This window comes from Lipotes vexillifer, unplaced genomic scaffold, assembly GCF_000442215.2.
Source record: "Lipotes vexillifer unplaced genomic scaffold, Lipotes_vexillifer_v1.1 scaffold611, whole genome shotgun sequence".
Classification (NCBI taxonomy): domain Eukaryota; kingdom Metazoa; phylum Chordata; class Mammalia; order Artiodactyla; family Lipotidae; genus Lipotes; species Lipotes vexillifer.
Genome location: NW_006785619.1, coordinates 2,546,682 through 2,571,347, shown reverse-complemented (window position 1 = coordinate 2,571,347; position 24,666 = coordinate 2,546,682). Strand labels below are relative to the sequence as shown.

The 24,666-nt window shown below is 42.6% G+C and overlaps 2 protein-coding genes across 2 annotated transcripts in view; one reads left to right on the top strand and one right to left on the bottom strand.

Annotated features, from left to right (window-relative positions):
• CFAP52 (cilia and flagella associated protein 52) overlaps window positions 1-15,909 on the bottom strand; it is a 29,976-nt gene extending 14,067 nt beyond the window's left edge. Inside the window, exons 1-7 of the mRNA XM_007457835.1 lie at window positions 15,710-15,909; window positions 15,187-15,323; window positions 11,590-11,718; window positions 8,719-8,822; window positions 7,565-7,681; window positions 4,215-4,315; window positions 1,358-1,528 (exon numbers count right to left, since the gene is read on the bottom strand). Coding sequence (XP_007457897.1) covers window positions 1,358-1,528; window positions 4,215-4,315; window positions 7,565-7,681 — 389 coding nt within the window. The 5' untranslated portion in view covers window positions 8,719-8,822; window positions 11,590-11,718; window positions 15,187-15,323; window positions 15,710-15,909. The remainder of the gene's footprint in view (window positions 1-1,357; window positions 1,529-4,214; window positions 4,316-7,564; window positions 7,682-8,718; window positions 8,823-11,589; window positions 11,719-15,186; window positions 15,324-15,709) is intronic.
• Window positions 15,910-16,216: 307 nt separating this feature from the next.
• STX8 (syntaxin 8) overlaps window positions 16,217-24,666 on the top strand; it is a 256,727-nt gene continuing 248,277 nt past the window's right edge. The window contains exons 1-2 of the mRNA XM_007457836.1: window positions 16,217-16,226; window positions 22,855-23,018. Coding sequence (XP_007457898.1) covers window positions 22,930-23,018 — 89 coding nt within the window. The 5' untranslated portion in view covers window positions 16,217-16,226; window positions 22,855-22,929. The remainder of the gene's footprint in view (window positions 16,227-22,854; window positions 23,019-24,666) is intronic.

Sequence of the window (24,666 nt, the reverse complement as noted above, 5' to 3'; positions counted from 1 at the left end):
AAAAAAAAAAAAAAAAAAAAAAAAATCTATTTTTTTTTTTTTCTTTCTTTCTTTAATTTTAAGATTCTGTTTTTGAGGTCAGAGCTCATGGGATCAATTTGAGAGATTTTTACCTTTTTAAGAGAGTTTTTTTTACCTTTTTACCTTTAGCTGAGCACAGTACATTCACCAACTGTGCTCAGTTTGGGTGGCTGAAAGCTGAACCTTATAGGCTTAAAGGGACTGCTAGTATGTTTCTTTGGGGGATATAAAATGTTCTAAAATTAGATTATGGTGATGGTTGCACAACTCTGTAAATATGCCCCTAGAAAAACCATTGAATTGTACACTCTAATGGGTGAACTTTATGATATGTAAATTATATTTCAATCGAGCTGTTAAAAAAAAAAGAAAGAAGTAAAAAACCTAAACAAAGACTACATAAGAAATTGAAAAGGTATTTAAAAACTTACCCTTACAAAAGGCACCAGGACCAAATAATTTTACAGATTGATTCTACCAAGCTCCTTAGAAAAAGAGAGGAAAAGTGATACAGAAAGGAAATGACCAATTTTCAAATAAAGATTCACCTAATGGGAGGCACCAGCTATTTTCACTACTAGAAATATTTGGAAGAACCTAATCACAAAGACTCATGGAACCAAAACTACATTTTGTGATCTTAAGGATCAGGTTTTCAAAGAGAGTCTTGCTACCTATAGAACAATGACTTTGAGTTTTGTAAATTCAAGCGAAACCCTGAGGAAGTTCAGAGCAAAAACTGTGACCAACCTCGTGGAACAAATCTCACCAAAGACAAAAGAGGTTTCAAATTCAGATAATGGCAAACTATGACTGTTCCTCTTCTTGATATTAAAACTGCTGATGGTTATTTGTTTCACTGGGTTTGTGAGGGATTTACCAAGATATACAAGCAACGAGATCCAGAAGAACTCAATCTTATGACCACTGCCATCGAGCATGCCAAATCTGGAAGACCCAAGAGGTGCAAACAAATGACTTGAAAGATGTTTGAGAAAAGGCACTACTCAGCTTTTCTCCAGACAGCAGTGGGAAAACGTAGAAAAGTTTTGCCAGTCTGTTCACCATTTCCATGATGGATTTATTAGAAAAGCCAACATTCTAAAGAGGCCCAAATCTGAATTATGAAATGAATGTAGCTGCTTGGTAAAGGCAATAGAAAGTCTATTAAAATAATTCGCTACAGTAGAAAAATTTCAGGAGAAAAAATAATTTATTATGACTTATCATGATCGATTATGTTAGTTGGTATTGAAAGTATATTAATAAAATTACATTTCCTTGCACACAGCACCAAATCTCCATGTTCTTATCATTTTTACTGTCTTCTACTTACAATGGAAAGACGATGTCCTCAACAGCTTCAAAGTGACAAGTTGTAATGAGAGTCTCTTTGAAATCTGTGAAGTTGACACGATAAATGTGTGACTCTTTTGTTCCTACAAAGAACTGGTGTCCTTCCCCTCGAAGTGTGATAGAAGTGATGCCACCTTGTAACTGGATTTTCCTTTAAGGAGAAGCAGATTTCCTCAGTCGATGAGTATTTATTAACTGTCTGAAGCATTACAGAGGACACACGTCAGGCGTGTGACCTGGGACATGACTTTGAGGAGGTGGCATAGTTGGAAAGGCAGGGGTTACAATATTAAGCGCCCATGGTCAGCAAAGGGAGAGGCCCACATGGCCTACTATAGTCAGGGGACCTTATCTGTGAAATGTGGTCTGAAATGGGTCATGTAACACAGGTAGGATTTAGATAGGGGGAACATTCCAGGCAAGCAAATGGGCACAAATGATCATGCCAATTAATTAAACACTTTATTAACTCCATTTCTGGGAAATAATCCTAAAATCAGGGGAAAAACCCTTTATGTCAAAGAATGTTAGTGTAACCTTATTTAAAAGAGTAAAAAGTTGGAAACAACCTAAGTATCCAATTGTGTTGGAATGGTTAAATGATCTATGGAGCAGTGACTTCAAAAAGCATTTGCCTGGGGCTTCCCTGGTGGCGCAGTGGTTGAGAGTCTGCCTGCCGATGCTAGGGGAAGCGGGTTCGTGCCGCGATCCGGGAGGATCCCGCGTGCCGCGGAGCGGCTGGGCCCGTGGGCCATGGCCGCTGCGCCTGCGTGCCTGGAGCCTGTGCTCCGCAGCGGGAGAGGCCACAGCAGTGAGAGGACCGCGGACCTAAAAAAAAAAAAAAAAAAAAGTATTTGCCTGGCCACTAAAACCACGTTTAAAAGGTTATGGAGTATACATATTTTACCACCATAAAAGATCATGTAGTAATACTGAAACTATTTATGAGGTTTGCATTAAGTAAAAGACCAGAATACAAAAGTTTATATATTAAAAAAAGTACAATCCTTTTAAAATGTGTATGAATAACACGGGCAAGAAGAAATAACAAAATGTTAATAGTGGCTATGTTTGCCAGAACTTTCAGGGGTCAGTTTTTCTTCTTCCACCTTTCAGATATTTCAGATCCCCCTGCTCCCCAAATGCTTACTGAGTATGAGCTTTCTTAAAAAAAGAATATATAAATGAACGAGGCCCTCGAAACCCAACCTTGCTCTGCAACTAACTTAGTTTTGACAATGAAAATACAGTGAGGGTTCTTGTGCAGGGAACAAGCATGGGAAATGCAGTATTTTACAAAGAGTCATTTGTTGTTGGGACACAGAACAGTTAAGGGGGAAAGGACAGAACCCAAGTCATATCCCAGCTCCTTCACTAACTAGAGCTCTGTGACTCTTGGATAAGTTAGAAACCTCTGGGCCTCAGTTTACTCAACCACAGAATAATTCCTCCTTTACAGGGTTGCAGCTGGAGATAATGGAGGTAACCCTACATGAGCCCACACAGGGCAGCTGAGAAACACTGACCCTTGGCATCTGGGCTGCAAAGAATACAAGGTGCTAGGGTTCCCAGGGCTATAGGGGCGAGGCCAGGATCTCTGATGCCCAGCCGTCTGTACAAGCATCTGAGTTCCCTTTCTAACCTCCATGACCTCTCCTGGGAGTTGCTTCCTCAATCTACATACCCAAGGAGAAGGAAATCACAGTCTCCAATGTGAGCCTTTTGCTGGCACACAGGGTTATCCTGGAGACATTTACAGCACCGACCTTGTAATAATTACTCTGAGTCTAATTATCTTCATTACAATGGGACCAAGGGGTTAAAAAATGAAAGGGTTAATTTCCTATACTCACTTCATGGGTCCAGAGTCTACCCAACACTGCTCTGAAGTTGCCTCCCCCTTTTTTTTATTGCCCTTCATACAAACACAAAACTGGTCCCAATATATTCTCCATAAGACCTACACTGAACACTGAATTTAAAGTTGCAACCTGTCCCGTCTGCTTCAAAACCTAACCGCCCGCCTCCACAAGCTACTCATTTATCCCCATGGTACTCATCACTCTCTAATACCATGTATTTTACTTGTTTATTTTGTTTATTATTTATTGTCGTCTCCCTCCTGCTGGAATGTAGACTCCATGAGGGTAGGGATGGTTTTTTTCCTTCTTTTTTCTTTACTTTATTCATTGATTTCCCAAGCACCTAAAATAGTGCCTGGTACATAGCAAGCGCTCAATACAGATTCAGCTGCATGAAAACAGGTGATACTCGTTTCTCCAATGTATATCCATATACATAGAGGTCAGAGGCCATGTGGAGCGTGTCTAGGGGTATCTGGCTTCCGTTGAAGCTAAGTTCAAGAGCTGCCTCTGCTCCTCTGGGAAGTGTCTTTCCATCCCAACAGGATCACTCCCTTTTGTAATCTTCTCTGCAACATTCATTATATATTTTACTTTATTGGGACCATGAGATTGTGTTTATATATCATCTTATATTATAGTGACTTTTTCATGTTTGTCTACCTTATCCCCAAACCAGACTCTAAGTTCTGGGAGGGCAAAGACACATCTTATTTTTTCTTTCTTTATTTTCTTTCTTTCTTTTTTTTTTGACATCTTCATTGGAGTATAATTGCTTTACAATGGTGTGTTCGTTTCTGCTTTATAACAAAGTGAATCAGCTGTGCACATACATATATCCCCATCTTTCCTCCCTCTAAGATGAGATTCTTTAACCAAATAACACTTTGCCAATATCACTTAGTTCCCGGCTTTAAGCAAACCTCCCTCTAGAGGGTCTCTCCCCATCCAAACCCTGTGGAGTCTGGAACTTACTTGATGGGTCTGTAGCTGGGGCTTTTACAGAAGACCAGCAGTCCGGCTCCAGAGCCCACCAATAAACCCCCCATCTTCAGGCACCTGATAGCTGACACTCCCTAGGGGGAGAAAGAGCATTAAGAAAAAGGCCAAATGGTTTCATCATTAAGAATCTATGCGTGATGGGCTTCCCGGGTGATGCAGTGGTTGGGAGTCTGCCTGCCGATGCAGGGGACACGGGTTCGAGCCCTGGTCCGGGAGGATCCCACATGCCGCGGGGCGGCTGGGCCCGTGAGCCATGGCCGCTGGGCCTGCGCGTCCGGAGCCTGTGCTTCACGACGGGAGAGGCCACAGCGGTAAGCGGCCTGCGTATGCGTGACCTGACACAATGGGCATGGCCAGGGCCACGCTGATGCTGCCCTGGATGAGGCTAAGGAAGGTGTTGCCTGTGATGTACCCCCAGGCTGGCTAAGACGCCTCGGTGCCAACAACAAGAATTAGCCCTCCCGGTCCTGCAAGGAGCAAACATGCTGCACCAAGCTTCTTGTCTTTAAAACCACCTGTGCATTCTGAATATATTAAAAATTAACACTTTATATCCACCCAGATGCAGTTAGCGCAGAGACATAAGCACGGCCACAGCAACATCAGTTCCTCAGTTGCCGCTGTTTTCACCAGAACTTAATCCTTAAAATGCAGAGAGACTGTATTGAAATCCAAAGAAAGCACAGGAGACCGCTTATTGTTTGGTGACTGTATTTTCTGAACTAAAGCATTCAGTCTGTGATCTTACCAGTAATAGGAAACATATTTAAAGTCAAAGCCATCTTCAAAGTCTGGGGATGTATGATGGTCATTTTATATCACCCTCTATGAAGTTCTAATCTGAAAATGTGCACAACCAATATCTTCTTTTTTTTAATTTTTTTTTTTTTGGCCAAGCTCACGCAGCACGCAGGATCTTAGTTCCCCGACCAGGGATTGAACCCATGCCCCGTGCAGTGGAAGCATGGAGTCCTAACCACTGGACCGTCAGGGAAGTCCCCCAATATTTTATTTTAAAACACTCAATAATAAGATAGCTAGTGACTTGAGAGGTTCGTGTCTTAATGAAGTTTGGATATTATAAAACAAATATTATGTCCCTTCAAGTTACTTTAAATTGAATTTTGCCTGTTCTGGCTCAAAAGGCATTCCATGACGCTTGAGAAGGGAAACCAAGGCTCAGGAATATGAAGGCATGAACCAGAATTGCATGCTGCCCTCTCCTGCATCCCACCCCCAGCTCCAAAAGTGCTGGAGCAGGACCATGGGATGAATGCCTGGCCCATGAGGAGACAACCCTGAATGCTAAATATTTTTAGCATTTGTTCAGGGACTTAGGGAAGCAAGGGATAGAGTTTCACAGAGCTTCGAAGTTACATACGTGTAATTTCTAAACTTTTTTGAAACTATAGATGATACTGTTCAAGTGCACAGGTTCTGGAGCCAGTCTGCCGGGCTTCCAATAGCAGTTTTAATACTTGTTAGCTGTGAGATCTTAAATGGCACGTGCTTTAGTTTTCGTCATCTGTAAAGCACAGTTGCAGTGGTACCTATATCTCATCAGATACTCTCTCCAATGAGAGTACAAGAAAGGTGCTATGCTCCATGTCTGACCCCTCAACATTTACTGAGTATGGACTGTTGTTGAAATTATTATTATAATTGACTTCTTCATTTCAGTGCTGTATGCCTAACAGTGCTGTCTGTCCATTTGAAACCATTCCAATTCTTTACCTTTCTGACCATAGAGCAAACATTTCAGTAGAGTTTCAAAATGGGTAACTGCCCAAGATTACTTGATATTCAAACCAAATGTCTTCAGTGATACCTCCTATCCCTTTGTCCTAAAAGAATTATTTTCTTTCCGCTTGTGTAAAAGGCATCTTGGAAACATCGTTTTATGGAATTTACCATTGGATCTGAATTAGGTATTAAAGCATCCATAGGAGACTTAAGTGCCACAGGTTTGAGGAACACTAAGACAGTCAGCATCTTTTCTGGAGAGGCACTTACATCCCAAGTGGTGGGGAGGCAAAAATATCCTGATCAGAATTTTCACATAGTGTTTTTTTTGTGGTACGCGGGCCTTGTTCCGCTGTGGCCTTTCCCGTTGCAGAGCACAGGCTCCAGATGCGGTGGCTCAGCAGCCATGGCTCACGGGCCCAGCTGCTCCAGCAGCACACAGGGATCCTCCTGGACCGGGGCATGAACCCGCACCCCCTGCATCGGCAGGCGGACTCCCAACCACTGCGCCACCAGGGAAGCCCATCACATAGTGTTTTATGGAGCCCTTTGGAGGTATCTCAGGAGTCAGAACTGGCAGGGCTCTCAGCCTTTCACTCCTTTAACCTGATCTGCTTTGCTTTCATCTGTTGAATATATTGGAATCCCTCTCCTAAAAATAATTTGAAAAACACTGGCTTGGACTATACTTTGATCTCCTGTGGGGTTATTTCTAGACTCTTCTCTACCTATCCTGGAGATTTCTCTCATTCTTATGCATCTCCTTAAAAGCTGGAATAGTAAACGGTTATGTGATTAAGAAAACTCTAACGTCTTCCCAGGAACATGGTGCAATATTGCAAAGCTTCTTGGGACCATTGGCTAAGTGGAAATGCATCTAAGCTTAGTTAGAACCATCTGTTCTATTAGCAGACATGAGATAGGCAGGTGCAGAACCTGGCAGCTTTCAAATTCAAAGTTTAGTAGAAACAGCCCTTGTAACTTTCTGGGGCACCGGAAATAACAGCACTTATTCTGTCCAATTACCCTTTGATTGTAGGCTTTTTATTTTGGTTTAAATATCAAAATCTCTCACTGGACTTTTAACCTGAATTGTTAGGAATTCTGCAAATATAAACAATGAACAATTTCTACGTCTTGCTTATGACTTAAAATGTCAGCTGAGGCTAAAATCTAAGATCTGGTTATTCGATTAGAAAATTAAATGATATGTAGTCTTGTAAATGAAAGAGCACATGTCTCGTACACATGGCAACTAGGCTGCCAAAATGCTGCAACCAACGTGGTTACAAATCACAAAGCCACAGGCCTTGAGCTTTGAAGATGAGGGAATAAAAGGTGTGATTCTGATCCCTAATTGAGGACACGTAGGAATACCTCTGCCCTGAATATAAACCAGGGAGGAGGGCTTGAGTGAACTAATCAACTTAACCTTGCAAATTTAGGTGTGGCCTTGGGTCCATCACAGACTTGTCATTTTTTTTCTCCACAGACACTTAATGGAAGTCTGGGCTCACAGTGGCAGGAAGAAATCACGAGAAAATGTCAGGGCAGAGCAGACTTTGATGGTCTCTACTCACCAGACTGAATCTGTCCTTGGCAGGCCCAGTGTCTGCCAGCAGCCTGGTCCTAGGGCTCATCTTTAGAATATCTCCAGTGGTGGTGCCGAGGTACAAAAAGCTATCATCATCGGCCATCTGGGGATCAGAGGGAAGAGGAAACCTGAAGACCTGGTTTTCCCCAGAGATGTGCACGAGCCCCTGATCAGGGAGGGGATGAGCTTTCTCTGAACCCCACTGTGACCTACAAAGGGCACAGGGAACTCTGCTCAATATTATGTAACAACCTAAATGGGAAAATGTATAACTGAATCACTTTGCTGTACACCTGAAACTATCACAACATTGTGAATCAACTATACTCCAAGATAAAATAAAAAGTTTAAAATAAAAAAAAAAAGACCTACAAACGTCCTTATGGCGACTCCTGTTTCCTCAGACTCAAAGATGGGTAAGAACAGCTTCGAGGGGAGCACGATAGGGCCAAACTCAGAACTGGAGGAAACATTAGACTCCAAGCAGCCTGTGCATTTCACCAGAAGTTGACCTGTGTCTGTTGTTAGCCTGCACATCCCGAGACACCTCCGAAGGGCTCCTAGGGAGAAAGTGTGCTCCTCCAGAGAGAATGTGCATTTGCTTTATCTCCTATTTCAAAGCCTACATTCATAAAATGAGTATGCATTAAACAAGAGGAAGTGGAGAATGGGGTTATATGCATGAATATTTGAATCCACCTTAAAAACATACGAATAATTCCTCCTTATGGAGGAAACTGCATTTCAACAAGGAGTTTCATTGTCAGAAACTTTATTTCCGGTGCAGAAATAACATAAGTGGCAAAGGGAGGTGCTGGGGGCTCTGAGTACCTCCTGGCTACATTGCTTCCCTCCAGGTGAGGCAGGTTCCTGGGGTATGATGGCAGTTCAGGTCCCACTGAAACAGATTTCCCCAGAGCTGCGTCTAGGCAGCCTCTCCAGCTTCTCACGGGAGCTCTCTCACCTGTGCCTCCTCAGTCAATGTCCCCCATGTCCAGACCTCACCTCCCCACCCCTAGCCCTAGGTACGTGTACCTACACACACGTACACAGACATGCGTACACGCACAGACACCTATCTTGGTCAGTATCGTTAACGGGAACTTATACTAACAGCTACCTAAAATAACAGAGTAATACTCACTGAGATACTCATGACTATTCTTTTCATTTGTCCTGTTTGGCACTCGGTTGGCCAGATCTTTCTATTTGGGAGATCCAGTTCCCATACTCGAATTGTCCCACTGGAGAAAAGAAACCCACAATCAAATGGATACCCATTTAATAGACACTTCATCTCTTCTCTGTTTTCTGCAGTGCCTTGAAGGAGAAGCTGAAAGGAAGAGAACTAGGTATTTCGGGGGATTTGTTACAGCCTGGTGATCTACCCAAGATACAGTCGTCCCGTGGTATCCACGGGGGATTGGTTCCAGGACCCGCCAGCAGACACCAAAATCCGCGCATGCTCATAGCCCATAGGTGGTCCTGCTCGGTATCCACGGGTTCTGCATCTGCTATTCCGCACTCGCAGATTCTACAAACTGCAGATCTAAACATGGTACGTGATCCACAGTTGGTTGAATCTGCGGATGCATAACCCAGAGATACCGAGGGATGATTGTATTCCATTCAGTGCTCACGACCACCCTGTGAAGTAGGTTTTATGATCCCCCCACTCTCCAAATGAGGAAACGCAGAGCCTACACACAGCAGAGCAAGGATTCACACCCAGCTCTCTCTCACTTTGAAGCGAATAGTCTATCCACTGGTGAAAACAGAGACATACGAATAAACAAGTAAGTAAAGCAAACCAGAATTCTTCAAGTTATGTTTCTTTCAAGGTATGGAGTTGTGAGGGAAAAAAATTTTTTTTTTTTGCGGTACGCGGGCCTCTCACTGTTGTGGCCTCTCCCGTTGCGGAGCACAGGCTCCAGACGCGCAGGCTCAGCGGTCACGGCTCACGAGCCCAGCCTCTCGGCGGCATGTGGGATCCTCCCGGACCGGGGCACGAACCCGTGTCCCCTGCATCGGCAGGCGGACTCTCAACCACAGTGCCACCAGGGAAGCCCTGTGAGGAAAAAATTTTAAAAGGAAGGACTACCTTATGGAGAGTCCTGTCTACAAGGAAGGAGAAATGAGACAGGGCAACTAAATGCCAAACGTCATCAGCACCTCAGATGAGACTCGGCACATACTTGCTATTTAATCATTGTATGTTAAGTTACTTTGAATACCTGTATAAAAATATCATGGTTGGGCTTCCCTGGTGGTGCAGTGGTTGAGAGTCCGCTTGCCGATGCAGGGGACACGGGTTCGTGCCCCAGTCTGGGAAGATCCCACATGCCGCGGAGCGGCTGGGCCCGTGAGCCATGGCCGCTGGGCCTGTGTGTCCGGAGCCTGTGCTCCGCCATGGGAGAGGCCACAACAGTGAGGAGGCCTGCATACCGCAAAAGAAAAAAAAAAAAATCATGGTTAACATTACAAAGACTTCAGCTGATATCTTAAGGCAGAAAAGATTAATGCGGAAATACAGTTCATTAAGTTTAGTTTTCCTTTTTTTTTTTTTAGCACCCAGAGTCACACACATATTAGTAAGTGCTCAACAGTATTGATATTGTGAATGTACTTTGCAAACTAAGAAAAAAAATCAGCTTTTCCATGGCCTCTCTGGTAGATATCATTTGGATGCTGAAATACTGGAATTTGCAGGACATCTCATGGGAGTCAGTATAATGGAATACCTGGAATTGGGACCATCACGGAGAATACAGTGTATATGGGTACATACCAGAAATGTTATTTAAGAGTGCTAACTTTTTCTCAGTTGCCCATGTCACGAGAAATTCAAGCAGACCTATAATAAAGATTGTGCTAAAAAAACTTTTTTTTTGGTTTAAATTCAGGTTTTGACTCCTGGAGAAACATTATCAGCAGACATCAGAATTAGCTGATACCTGCTGCTCAATCACCTGTGGAAGAGCAGATAGACCCCACCCCCATAAAAGTTTTAGGCAAACGACTCTGCAGACCTGAAGGGAGTTGAAGAGCTTCACGGCCACCAGTGACCCCCCGAAGTCAGGGTAGGACGTGGTCAGCTGCTTTAGGATCAGAGAACTGTCCTGATAAGATTCTCTCCTTAGGGGCTGGCTTTCATGCCAGCCAGTTAGTTTCATGGCCTCTGAATAAATCCTTCCTCGTAATTAGCCACGGAACAGAGGCATGCCGGATGTCACAAGGTGGGGGCAGGAAACAGCACAGATTCTTTACTCTGGCTGGAAAAGTAACAAATGACGGGTGCCTTTCACAGATGGGAGACCACAGGTGGGCTGAAAAGGATCGTCCCAACCAACATATGCTTCAATCCTACCTTCAGATTTCTGACCTGCGAATTGGTATGTGACATGAAAGAGGAGGCTTTTATATAGGTTTAACCTTCATGTCAAACTCCAAACAGGGCTCTGATAGGTGAACCTGTAAATTAAGTTCTTCTGTTAGACAGATGCCGGCCTCTGTTCAGACCTTCAGCTTGGTACCCCACCCGCTTAGCTGCTTGATGCCGACCCTACCAGAAATGATGGCATATGGCTGATAGTCCAATGTCTGAAACTTGCTGGTACAGTTCATTCGCAAACTCTCATTTCACGAGGTCTAAATTAAGCGCAGGTGGTAAGAAACATCAACCAGTAGGTGAATCGGTGCAACTAGGCAAATGACCCTGTGAGCACTGATTGGGGTCGATGTGTTATCTGTAACAAACAGACCAGAGCCTGAAATGGGTTTAGCAGATCAGCAGAACCTTTTCAGTAGGAAGCACAGAATGGTCAAATAACCATATTTAAAAAGACTTTCAGCTAAAAGGATTTTTAATGATTCCCAAATCATGAAAATTAAGATGGAAGTTCTTTTTCCAGGACGAAAGCCCCGTTCACCCTAATTGGAATGACCATGTTTTCTGTGCAAGCAAATGGAGTGATTTACAAATTCTGGACACCCTGACAAGCAGATGCGTACTTTCCAGCAGTGACAAACATCTCATCGCAGCATTTGGAGAAGATGACCGTGGTGGCATTCCCAACGTTGGGGCCAGCAGCAGGGCTGCCACAGATGGCGGCTCTCTTGGCTATGCTCCACACCACCACACTGCCCGGACGAAAGGACAAAGAGAGTCAGGGGAAAACAGGCTTTCAAAATAAGAAACGGCTCTTTTAGCGGTTCTAGAAGGAAAAAATTAAAAGGTTACTTACAGAGGAACAAAAGAATTACACCGCCCCCCTGCCCCCCAGACGTCTCCTCAATCGCACTGGGTTAGAAGATAAATGGGTGACGTTTTAAAAGTTTTGAAGGAAAATGATTATGAGGCTGGAAAACCATCAGCCTATCAATCAAGTTTGATGCTAAATCTAAAGAGATTTTCAGACAGGCAGGGCGTAAAAGTTTACCACTCATTTATCTCTTGTAAAAAAATTTTCTTGGGGAAGTATTCCAGCAAAAAAAAAAAATTCATTAATTAGAAGCAATAAAGGGGATGACATAGGTGTGTTTTCAAACTTGAACATGTAACTGATTCACTTGGAGGGCTTAGTGAAACAGAGAGTGCTAGGACCTACCCCCAGACTTTCTGATTCAGTAGGTCTGGGGTGGGGCCTGAGAGTCTGCTTTGCTAAAACGTCTCAGGTGACACTGATGCTGGTGGTCCGGGGACCACACTTTGAGAAGTGCGGTTGTAGGTTACCTTTCCATCTTTCTGAGTACAGTCATAAAATTTAGTCCTAAACTGAGTAGTTTGCTTAATGATAGCAAAAATGTGTGTGTGGGGGTGTTACATTGAACACTGGGATCAGAGTATTAAAGAAGAAGAATGCAGATGGTACAAACCTGGTTAATGTAAAAACATGCCTACCTATGTTCCCCAAATTTTCTACATGTGGAATGAATTATCACAGGTGGTCTAAATCAAGGTATAACCAAGATCGCCAGGAAGGGGGAAGGAGAGCTATGAATTGTTTTTCTTAGTAGGAAGTTGATAGATACCACCTAACGTGGAAAAATTGAGAGGCATGTCACTTAAAAGTTGTAAAAAAACTAGAGGAACCAATATCAAAAAAGACTGTTAAAACCTCATACCCAAGAGAAATAAAAATGTACATCCACACAAAATCTTGTATGCAAATGTTCCTAACAGCATTATTAATAGTAGCCTAAAAGTGGAAATGACCCAAAAGTCTATACATTAATGAATGGATAAGGAAAATGTGGTATATCCATACAATGTGAAAACAGTCACAAAAGCCCGCATATTGTATTATTTCATTTATGTGAAACATACAGAGGAGGCAGATCTATACACACAGAAAGTAGGTTAGTGGTTGCCTGAGGCTGGGGCAGGGGCAGTGGTGGAGCAGCAATTGCGAGTGACGGCTGATGGGCACTGGGTTTCTTTTTGAGGTGTTGAAAATGGTCCAAAATTGATTGTGGCAAAGGTTGCACAATATAACACGTAACAAATGTCCTTGGGGAAGTATTCTGGCAAAAAAAAAAAACACCAAACAAACCCACTCAACTAACCACTATACTAAAAACCACCTGACTGTACATCTTAAATGGGTGGATTTCATGGTATGTGAAATGTATCTCAATAGGGCTGTAAAAAAAAAGACTCCAAGTGCCTCTGGACAGTAGAACTCTTCATGGTGGAGGGGATACAAATTTTGAATCCTTCTGCATAGTAGGACAACACACTTGCTTTATAAAACATGAACAGGTATAGCTTTAATTTTTCAAAAACAAGTTTAAGATTTAAAAATAAATAAAAGGCACCAACATAGACAGCTGGCCAAATAAACTCCAGCATATCCATACAATTGAATAGCATACAGTTGTTGCAAAGAGTGATATGTATGTCTACATATATATACATAGAAGATATCCTTGGTATAAAGTTAGTCAAAAGCAGGTTGTAGTACAACACTGATAGTACAATAACATTAATGCAAAAGCTTCACAGATAGGTTACAAAATATTCAAAATGTATGCATATGCAAATTCTAGAGCATCCACTCTAGTTCCCAGCATCCCTTCTGTTTCTCCCCCTCTGTGGAGACACCAGGTGGTTTGGGTAGAATGGACCCTCCCACACGGTCAGGGTTGACCCATGACTATCCAAAAGCAGTCAACAGGACCCCATGCTCTTCACTACCGTGACTATTCAGGGATGGGCATGTTGCATTTTCCTAGTATAGCAAAATTTGTTTTTCTTTCGAGAAGAAACTTTCTTGAGAATGTTTTTCTCAACATCTCCAGTTTTCCGTAAGCAAATCTTCGATAGCCTAAAATCAAGCTTAAAATTACAGAGGAGATGACAGTTTTGCAGATTAGTCTTAGTTAAGGAGCCATTTTACTCTCCCCCCAAGGCCTAGCCTTGGCAACTCTTCGGCAGGGTCTGGGGGTGGGGGGTGATAATTGCCAAGCTTGAAAAGCCTCTGGGGCTGGGACCCAGGCATCAGGGGTCTTATTTCCTCAGGTGATTTCAATGTGCACGCAAGATTGAGAACTGCCTTAAGTTGAGCTGAGAATGTTAATAGCTGATTTCTGGATGCATTTCTTACAAAAAAAACCCCAAAACAGTCAAATGGGGATAAGCCAGGGAAGTCTGATTATTTACATGGCAAGAGAATGACCGTGAAAGGAGGAAATCTCGTGGCGATTTTGTTGATTTGCTATATATTAAGAGAACTGTCGATATACAACTACACACAAATGTAAACTTCCATTGTAATTAACCTGTGGATCTCAAACAAGAAAATATCTGTGAAAGTGCACCAAAGTATTAAATCCTACACAAACCTCAGGTGTTATTTTTCTTCTATAATTGATGTTCCTTTAGCATTAACACAGGAATATGTACTACATTGATTTTTATTCCTAATATAATGCTTTGAAATACTTTCCCCCCGCAATTTCATTTGTATGTATTCTCTCCCTACTAAACTTGACTGTGAGATCCTTGAGGGCTAAGATCATGTCTTGGTGAGGCAAGTTAAAAAATTTTAAATGCCACCTCTGGAGTCACACTGCCAGGGTTTGTCCCCCAGCTCTGCTACTTAGCAGCTGGTGAGTTTAGTTCCTCATCAGTCATATGGTCCCAATAGCTCCCACCTCATGGAGCTGTCATGAGGCTTAAAGGAGATCATGAAGTTAAGTTACTCAGCACACACCTGTCCCATAGTAAGTGCTCAAAAAAAAAAACAATTAGCTGTTGTCTATGATGAGAATGATGGTGACAAGATGATGTCATCTTTTACAGCAATGGTTCTCGATTTAGTTGCACATTAGAATCACCTGGGAAGTCTTTCTAACTCTTAAAGCCAAGGCCAAGTGATCAAAGTCTCTGAAGGTGGAGCCAACCATCAGTAATTTTCTAAAGCTCCCAGTTGATTTCAATGCACTGCCAGGCTTGAGAATCAGCATCCCATAATATTTTCGTCATAGCCTTCTCACACCACACACGCTCTATAGATGGGCAAACAGAGAATGTTAGAAAGGAGAGGGTACTTAACACATCTAGAAATATGCATGGCTGAAAATAGGTAACTATGCTTAGTTCATTACCTTCCATCATCTGGGCCTCCTAGTGATACCAAGTACAAATCATTTGGTGAAAAGGCCAGAGCTTCAATTTTGCCCTTGTGAAGTGATAGCCGAGCAATCAGCTCCCTTTTCTTATAATGCCACAAAATGATATCCGCCTGGGAGCAAGAATACATTGTCAGATCATAGACAGGCTTTGAAAGAACTGGAAGAGATAGCTACCCCTCTCGGTGAGAAATGATCATTCGTCACTTTTCTAGAAATTAGAGCAGGTCTTACAAACACGAGAGCAACAAGATGGAAACAGTTGTAAGCAGGGACGTTTGTTTCTGAGCATTACCGGTCACAAGTTGCACCATTGGGTATAAAACCACCAGGTTCCTCCGCTCTCAGCCTGATAGGATGAAAATGAGTTCCGAGAGGGGTCAAAGGAAGAGGAGGAAGTGTATAAACAGGGTAGCACAGAGCTCTTCTGAAGTGGGCAGTTTTTCTTGGGAGGCACCGCTAAATCTATTCAGAATGAATGATTTTTTAGTTTATTCACCTTGAAGCCCATGAATGTGACTTGTCCGGAAGCAATGTAAACTCCGCTCTTGGAGATGGTCACACAGGAGACATTGTTGCCATGACCGTGTAGGAAATTCTGTTCCTGAGTATTTAGTGCCTGAATGAGGATGGTGCAACCCAGAGGGTAAACCAGATGCTCCTGGTCGGGATGGCATTTTAGACCAGTGGGGACATGTCCTAAAAGAGAGATTAAAAATAAGAGTAAAAAATAAAAAAATAAGCCAGGGGCAGAAGTGGCTGGTGGTTTTTATTTAAATTGAGCACAAAAGAACGCTTTTGAAATAAGCCTTCGTTCAACTAAAATAAGTGTGTGTGTGTCTGTTTGTGTGTGGGGTGTGTGTGTGTGTGTGTGTGTGTGTGTGTGTCAGGGAAGGGTGATAGGTAATTTTATTCCACTGACAAGAAGGTTGGTCTAATAATATATAAGCTTCTCAAACTTTAAGGTGCATAAAAGTCCCCAGGGGCTCCGGTTAAAATGCAGATTCTGATTTTAGGTCTGGGAAGGGGCCGAGATACTGCATTTCCGACAAGCTCCCAAGTGATGCTGGAGTTACTGTTGCTGGTCCAGGAACCTCACTTCAGACCTAGGTCCAGTGTTTGTAATTCTCATAAGCACAGAGCACATGAAGCAGGAGAAGCCTGTCTGGGTGAGCGCATAGCCATAGGGAGAACGTGAATTCACTACCTTGGGCAGAAGTTTGGTAAAGATAAAAATTGGGGTTTTCGTTCTAAGTCTCTGGCAGACTGAAGAATCCCAGGACTTCTCATAGTGAGACCCCAATCCTCCAGATATTTGCCAAGAGCCAACAATTATAAATCTTTGTAATATGTTCTAATATGAAATAGACATGAGTCCTCCCTTGTTACTTATCTTTGGTCAGAATTGTTTTGGTTATTCTTCACATCTATTTTACAATATACACTTTAAAGTCAGCTTGAGTACTTGAAAAACTCATGATTGTATTTAGGGGAGTGGCATTAAATGTATAGATTAATTTAAGGGAAAATAATTTTTATAATAATACATTATATTTCCTTTCTAAAAGCAGGGTATGTTTTTCCATGAAGTCTCCTTTTATGCTCCCTGGCGGCATTTCTAACATTTCTTCATAAAGATCTCACACATTTATTTTGTTTACTTCTTGGTAGTTTAACATCTTGTTTTTAATTGCTATTTCCTTCCCCATCAAAAGAGTCACAGATATTTATTAATATAGTTTTCTGGTCCTTAATGAACTCAGCTTTTATATTTAACTCCCTCTGGAATTTAGTTTGATGCATAATGTGATTCCAGTAGCTAAACAAATTTTTTTTCTTCAAACGGCCAAATATATTAATTGAATAAACGATTTCTTTCACTTTAATTGTGATCATCGTTCCTTTTTTATGCAGTAAGTTCTCATAATACTAAGGTTTGTGTCTGGGGGTGAACTTGTCCTTGTGAAATGTATACTTAGTTTTTCTCATTGCAGGCTCCTTATAAACAATCATCTGGCTATCCATATGGTAAAAGTAAAATTAGATCCCTACTTCACACCATCCACAAACAATACATTCCAGATAGATCAGGGACCTAAATGTGAAAAACAAGACTTAATGTACATACAAGTCGTAGGAAATGACTTGAACATGACGCAAAAGAGCAAATCCTAACAGCAGAGGCCAATATGTGCATCCAGTTATGTTAAAAATCACAAACTTCCTGGGAGTTCCCTGGTGGTCTAGTGGTTAGAATTCTGGGCTTTCACTGCCGTGGCCCGAGTTCAATCCCTGGTCAGGGAATTGAGATCCTGAAAGCCGCGTGGCACAGCCAAAAAAAAAAAAAATTAAAAACTAATGACAAAAGACAAAATGAAAAGGAAACCCAAACCAGGAGAAGATATTTGCAATGTCCATAATAACAGACAGAGAATCATACCCAGCAGAATATGCAAAGAACTACCATGAAGCAATAAGAAAGCCACAAACTGCCCGACAGAAAAATGAGCAAAGGCTATGAAGAGGCAATTTATGATGGAGGAAATTCAAAAGCCAGAAAACACATAGATATGCAGCTGCACAAGTAACCAGGGAAATGCAAATTATCTCCAAAACGAGATACCATTTCATTTCCATCCTAATGGCTAAAATTAAGTAGGCGGACAATACCAGGCATTAGTGATGTGCAGCAAAGGGAACACTCACAGACTGCTTAATGGGAGGGTAAATTGGTAGAATTGCTTTGGAAAATGTGTCCGTATTGAGTATTGTTGAACATGTACGTATCCTAGGACCGAGATCTACTCTTCAGTATATAACCTAGAGAAATACTTGCAATTGTGCTTATGGGCCATGTACAAAGGTGTTCACTGTGCCGTTGTTTATATTAGTAAAAAGTTGTAAATGAATGAAAAGCCCATCAACAGGGAAATAGATATTTAAAGCAAATTAAATCATCACCCAAGTAATGTTGGGTGAAAAAAAGCAGGTTTCAAATGTGCAATAAAACAGAAGATTAATCTTTTTAAAAGATTATAAAATATAAGAACATGTAAACATATACAATTTATATATAGTATATCACATATAGTATATTTAATATTTTACATATATAGTGAAATTTTAAAACATAGCTAACTTCGGGATAATGGTTGTCTCTCTAGAGGGAGAAAGAATCAGACAGTGTTATAGGAGAGAGAACTTAAAATGTACAGTAGTTGGAAGATTCAAGTACACTTACATATTTACACCCTCAAGTTAAAACTCATAAACTATAATGTAACTCTACAATGAGTGCTAGTGTCACCATGATAAAAGGGGTTTTGCTTTTGCTTCTGATTTGTTTCCATGTGAGAGCTACTAAACTCCATTACCTTGTGTTTAAGGCCTCCAAAATCGAATCCCAGCCTCTCTTTACTGTATTATCCTGCCAGTCCATGACACTGAAGCCAGCCAAGTGTTTGCCATTTCCCAACTGACCCCACACTCTCCCCCTTCCTCCTTAGCTCACCCTATATCTGTTCCCTGGGATATTTACTCACTGACTCCTACCCAACTTTAAAGACTACTTGAGGGCTTCCCTGGTGGTGCAGTGGTTAAGAATCTGCCTGCCAATGCTGGGGACACGGGCTCCAGCCCTGGTCCAGGAAGATCCCACATGCCGCGGAGCAACTAAGTCTGAGCACCACAACTACTGAGCCTGCATTCTAGAGCCCTCAAGCAACAGGTACTGAGCCCACGTGCCACAACTACTGAAGCCCGCACGCCTAGAGCCCAGCTCCACAACCCATAGCAAGAGAAGCCAGGGCAGTGAGAAACCCACACGCACTGTGATGAAAAGTATCCCCCGCTGGCCACAACTAGAGAAAGCTGGCACGCAGCAAGGAAGACCCAATGCAGCCAAAAAAGAAAAAAAAGAGAGAGACTACTTGAATTAACCTTTGACCCCATTCAAACCTAGAATAGAAGATTTCTCCCACACTTTCATAAAACTTTGGTTATTTTCCGACAAGTAGTATAGCCTTTTTACATAAACGTGTTGCATTGAAGGCAAAATTACGGGAAACTCAGTCACTTTTTACCAACAAACCCATATAACTACAGCCCGGATCAAGAAGCCGATTATAACCACACCCCAGACATTTCCCATCTGCCTTCTCCCAGGCTACATCTCCCCAAAGGTAATTGCTGTTTTGACTTCTATTCCTGTAAATTAATTTTCCTCATCTTAGAACTTTATATGAATGGAATTATACTGTACAGTACGTATTCTGTCGCATCTGGCTTTTTTCATTCAACATTATGTTTGTGAAATCTATCCACATTGCTGCGTGTAGCACTACAGTGGTCCCTCTGCATCGGTGGAGGATTGGCTCCAGGACCCCCACGGATACCAAAACACGTGGATACCAAAACACGCGGATGCGTGAGTTCCTTACATAGAAGTGTGTACTATAGTCGGCCCTCGGCATCCGTGAGTTCTGCCAACCGCGGACAGATTTTTCTGCCCTCTGTATGTAGTTCATTCTTTTTCATTGCTTCAGAGTAATCCATTCTATGAATATACCAATTTATTAGTTCTTTCTACTTTTGATGGACATTTTGGTTGTAGTTTTTAGCTATTTGAAATAATGCTACTATAACCATTCGCATATATGTCTTTTTGGTATACATTTTGTATGGCATTTGGAGGATACATCGAAAATCTTTAAGATGTACTCAGAATTTATCCCAAGGAAAAAGTTAAAGAGTTAAAAGATTTAGCTATGCAGATGTTCTTTGTAGCATTTAAAAATAAATGCAAAAAATGTAAGTTATACTAAAATTTTAAAAACAGGACATTGGTTAAAAAAATTGGGGCATATCTATGCAACAGAATATTATATTAAAATAAATTAAAATCATGGCATAGAGTATATTTACTGCTAAGGAAAGATTTGCATGGCATCCTAGGTGGGAAAAAAATCTGATTATAAGAGAATATATCAGCACGAGACCACTTTTGTGAAAAAACTTTATATGTCGATGTATATTTGAAAGGATCATACCAAAAGTTTAACAGTGATATCTTTAGGATATGCAATGATGGCTGATTTTTTTTCAGTTTAACTGTATTTTTCCAATTTTCTAAATTCTTGTTCTTAAGTATAGCTATGGATTTACCCCTGTATTACACTGTATTCTCAGTGCACAGCATATTATTTGGCATAGAGTAGTTCTAGATAAATGCATATTTGACTCTATGAAAAGATATAAGTTGTCACAAAATCAAGAAGGTAAAAACAATTCAATTAATTTTATTCAATTTTAAAAGGCTGAGATAATTGCCATGGGACACACTGAGGTATAATTGACCATATATTTGGTCTTTGAGTGCCACAGAACAGCACGAATTCAGTAGCAGGGCTCTCTGCTTGTCACCATTGTGACCCTTTGCCCTCATAGCAGGTCAACCACATCCTTTACCAATGACCTGGTGATCAGCTCTAAAGATGGCCAGTATCTCGGATGCACTAAATGCCCACTTTCTATCAGAGACTGTTAACCTAAAACAAAGACTCAAGAGCCAAGTCCTAGAATGTGCTAACATTTTAGCCATTGATTGTTCTGTGTCTACATTACCACAGTTTTAAAGATTTCAGGCATCACAATGCACTTTTTAAAAAATTTGCTTTTTAAAAAAAAATAGATCTTTATTGGAGTATAATTGCTTCACAATACTGTGTTAGCTTCTGTTGTACAACAAAGTCAATCAGCCGTATGCATACACATATCCCCTCCCTCTTGAGCCTCTATCCCACGACTTTAAGTCATTGCAAAGCACCTAGCTGATCTCCCTGTGCTATGCTGCTGCCTCCCACTAGCTAACTATTTTACATTCGGTAGTGTATATATGACAATGCTACTCTCACTTCGCCCCAGCTTCCCCTCCCCGCCGTGTCCTCAAATCCATTCTCTATGTCTACTTGTTTATTCCTGCCCTGCCACTAGGTTCATCAGTACCTTTTTTTTTTTTTAGATTCCATATATGTGCGTTAGCATACAGTATTTGTTTCTTTCTTTCTGACTTACCTCACTCTGTATGACAGACTCTAGGTCCATCCACCTCAGTACAAATAACTCAATTTCGTTTCTTTTTATGGCTGAGTAATAGTCCATCGACAAATGAATGGATAAAGAAGATGTGGCACATATATACAATGGAATGTTATTCAGCCATAAAAAGTTTGCTTTTTTAAAAATGCAATACATTGCTTGTTTTCATCCTTCTCAGAAAACCAAACAGCATTTCCCCCCTTCATGTTGCAAATAGGAGGGGGTCATAAGTTAGATTTAGGCAGAACAGCCAGGCCTCCTCTGACCAAAGCATCTCTCCTCTCCAGCTCCCCCTGGCGTCCTCTTCGCCTTCTGTCGTGGGCTGAAATCCTCACCATTAGAATCCCTCCTCCCCCCACCACCCCAGCCCCTTCTCATTAGTACATCAGAAGGTAGTTGGTCCCAGGGGCCTACACGGATTCTGTAGGTGGTTACTGAGGGGCAGGCAGTATTGCGGGTTGTATGGGGCTTAGAGCCAGGGGAGAGCTGACTAGTGGGAGAAGGCTTTCAAGTCACACTTACTTATCCTTAAGGAGGAGGAGGCATTTCGTTCCTTTTAGGTGCTGGCAAAACCCATCCCATTCTTTGAGGCTTGGAGTGAGGATGTGACTCTCTAAGACTTTTGGGGAGGAGGGGTTCTCTGGGTCCCCAGCGCTTCGCTCATGCCAGCGTCCCAAGCTGCCTTCCAGGTGCTACCTGGGGTCTCACTCTCCCTGCTTGCACTACGTGTCCCTGGGGTTCCTAAACCGCCCAACCCAGACGTGCTCTAGGTCTCACCATTGAATCCGATCACGGCCTCAAGCTCCAGCTCGGCCACCTCAGCCACCTCATCCTTGGGCGAAGTTGGGGTCTCCATCACCAGGAGACTCCGCTCACGTTCCTCTCAGCCTCCAGAGGTGCAGCGTCTTCCGGTCGTTATGGTAACAGACTTGCGCATGCGCGCCAGATCAACGCCTGCGCTGAAACCCAGCCGAAGGAGTTCGAGTCCTTTTGCTCTCTTGCAAATGGAAAGAGCCGTTCTTTTTACCTTCTAGTATTTCTCTGGAAATTTAAGGGGCACTAAATGCACAGAACTAATTCCCTCCTGTCCCATGTAAAGAGTCTGTGACCTTTGGGGTAACTATATAATCAAGCACCTAATGGCATTTAAAAATTAAAGGATTGCCTATGATGGGAAGAGGCTGCTGTAAGACAATATATAATTGATACTTCTTTGGGTCCCTTGTTTGAAGCAGGACAAAAAGGTTTTTTTAACTATACTGAGGTATAAATTATATATAGAATTTACTTAAAGTGGGCTTTCGTAAATTTATATAGTTGTGCAACTATCACCACAATCCATTTTTTGTTTGTTTGTTTTTGTTTTAAGCAGGATAAAATGTTAAGTAACTGCTAGAGGTCTTGAGGGGCTCCTACATACCTGGGAAAAATGCTTAGATTTTGTTCAAAAACAATTTTAATTGCACCCAACTGTTCGCGTCTCTTAGTGGGACCCGATTGCTCCAACCTACAGTTCCCCGGGGGAGCGCTTTCCTTTCTTCATCACAGTTTGGAGGCCCTGGGGTATGTATATTCACTGTGCAAACTTCAGGTTCCGGTCGCGCACGGGTCGAGCCGCGGGGTATGAGCCGCGCGGGCCGCCGTAGTCAGCTGTTGCGAGCCGGAAGTGTCCGAGGAGTGGGTGGAGACTGCACCATGGCCCCGGACGCCTGGTGAGCCCGGGGTGAGGGAGGCTGCACGCGGACCGTCCCGGCGAAGGCCGTGCTGCTGGGGAGCGGGCGGTCGCTAGGCATTAGGGCTGGAGGCCTTTCGGGATGAGGGGAGGGGAGCAAGGCCCCTTTCCCTGCTGCCGGGGACGGGGGTTGAGGGGCTGGGCTCTGCCGCATTCCGACACCCTCTGTCTTGACAGGGGTGGCCGGGGCGGGAGACCCGGCGGACCCCTGAGGAGCTGAGTTCCAGTGCCGAATCTCTGAGCATTTCTTTAGCCCTTCTTGGCTGCATCTCCCGGATTCCCGCCCATCGTGGTTGTGGAGATGGCTGATGCAGGATTCCCTGGACTCCTGCGAAAGTGAAGTCAGAGTGACCTTTTTGTGGAACGCCAGTGTATCTGGTGAATCTCCTTATTTCCCAGGTGGAGAAACCGAGGTTCAGAATTCATGGTCATCAGCGAGTTAGTAACCAGTTGGCGCTAGCCTCTAGATCTTGTGGGCCCTTCAAAAAACTTATAGGAATCTGGGAGGGAAATTATGCCGTTGACAAGGTATTTTAGTACCACGAAGACTTTCTACGTCAGCATGTTCTGCAGTAAAACAATAGGTGATAAGGGTCTTTTATTCAACAGTTAAGTCCCAAGGACTGAATGATGAAAGACACAAGTTCTGATACGAGGAACCTGTTCCTATAGTGTATTGGACTTGAGCTTTTTGTTTACTAATTAAAAATGCTATATATAGCTCCTTTGGAGAATGTCATATTAGTACTTCTAACATAGTTTATTGTTTAAGTTGCAGATAGTCTGGATATTAAGAGATTAACTTTGCAAAATCAAAGTTAATCTACCTGGGAACTAGATTATCTGGGCCAATGGCTTAATTGATTTAATACTAATTTTTTTTTTCACCTAATTTTAACACCCCGATAGAAAATTTAGAAAATATTGAATATTTGCAAAGGAAAAACCCCCCATCTTTAACTCTTATCATTTGGAATAATTGCCACTGTTGTTTTTTTTAATTAATTTATTTTTGGCTGCGCTCTGTCTTTTTTGCTGCGCGTGGGCTTTTCTCTGGTTGTGGCGAGCGGGGGCTACTTGCGGGCTTCTCACTGCGGTGGCTTATCTTGTTGTAGAGCACAGGCTCTAGGCGCGGGGGCTTCAGTAGTTGTGGCTCGTGGGCCCTAGAGCGCAGGCTCAGTAGTTGTGGTGCACGGTCTTATTTGCTCCGCGGCATGTGGGATCTTCCCGGACCAGGGCTCGAACCCATGTCCTCTGCATTGGCAGGCGGATTCTTAACCACTGCGCCACCAGGGAAAAAATGAATCTATTACTTTGTATAATATATGTGTGTGTGTATATATGTGTGTATACATATACACACACCCCTGTATATTTTACAAAACAGGGAACATTCCTCCATATCATTAAATATTCACTGAAAACACAATTTTAATGGTGCTTAACAGTGCATCATATGAATGACCATGATGCACTATGATTTAATCATTCCCCTCTTTGTACCCTTTAAAAAATGTTAGAGGGCTTCCCTGGTAGCACAGTGGTTGCGAGTCCGCCTGCCGATGCAGGGGACACGGGTTCGTGCCCCGGTCCGGGAGGATCCCACATGCCGTGGAGCGGATGGGGCC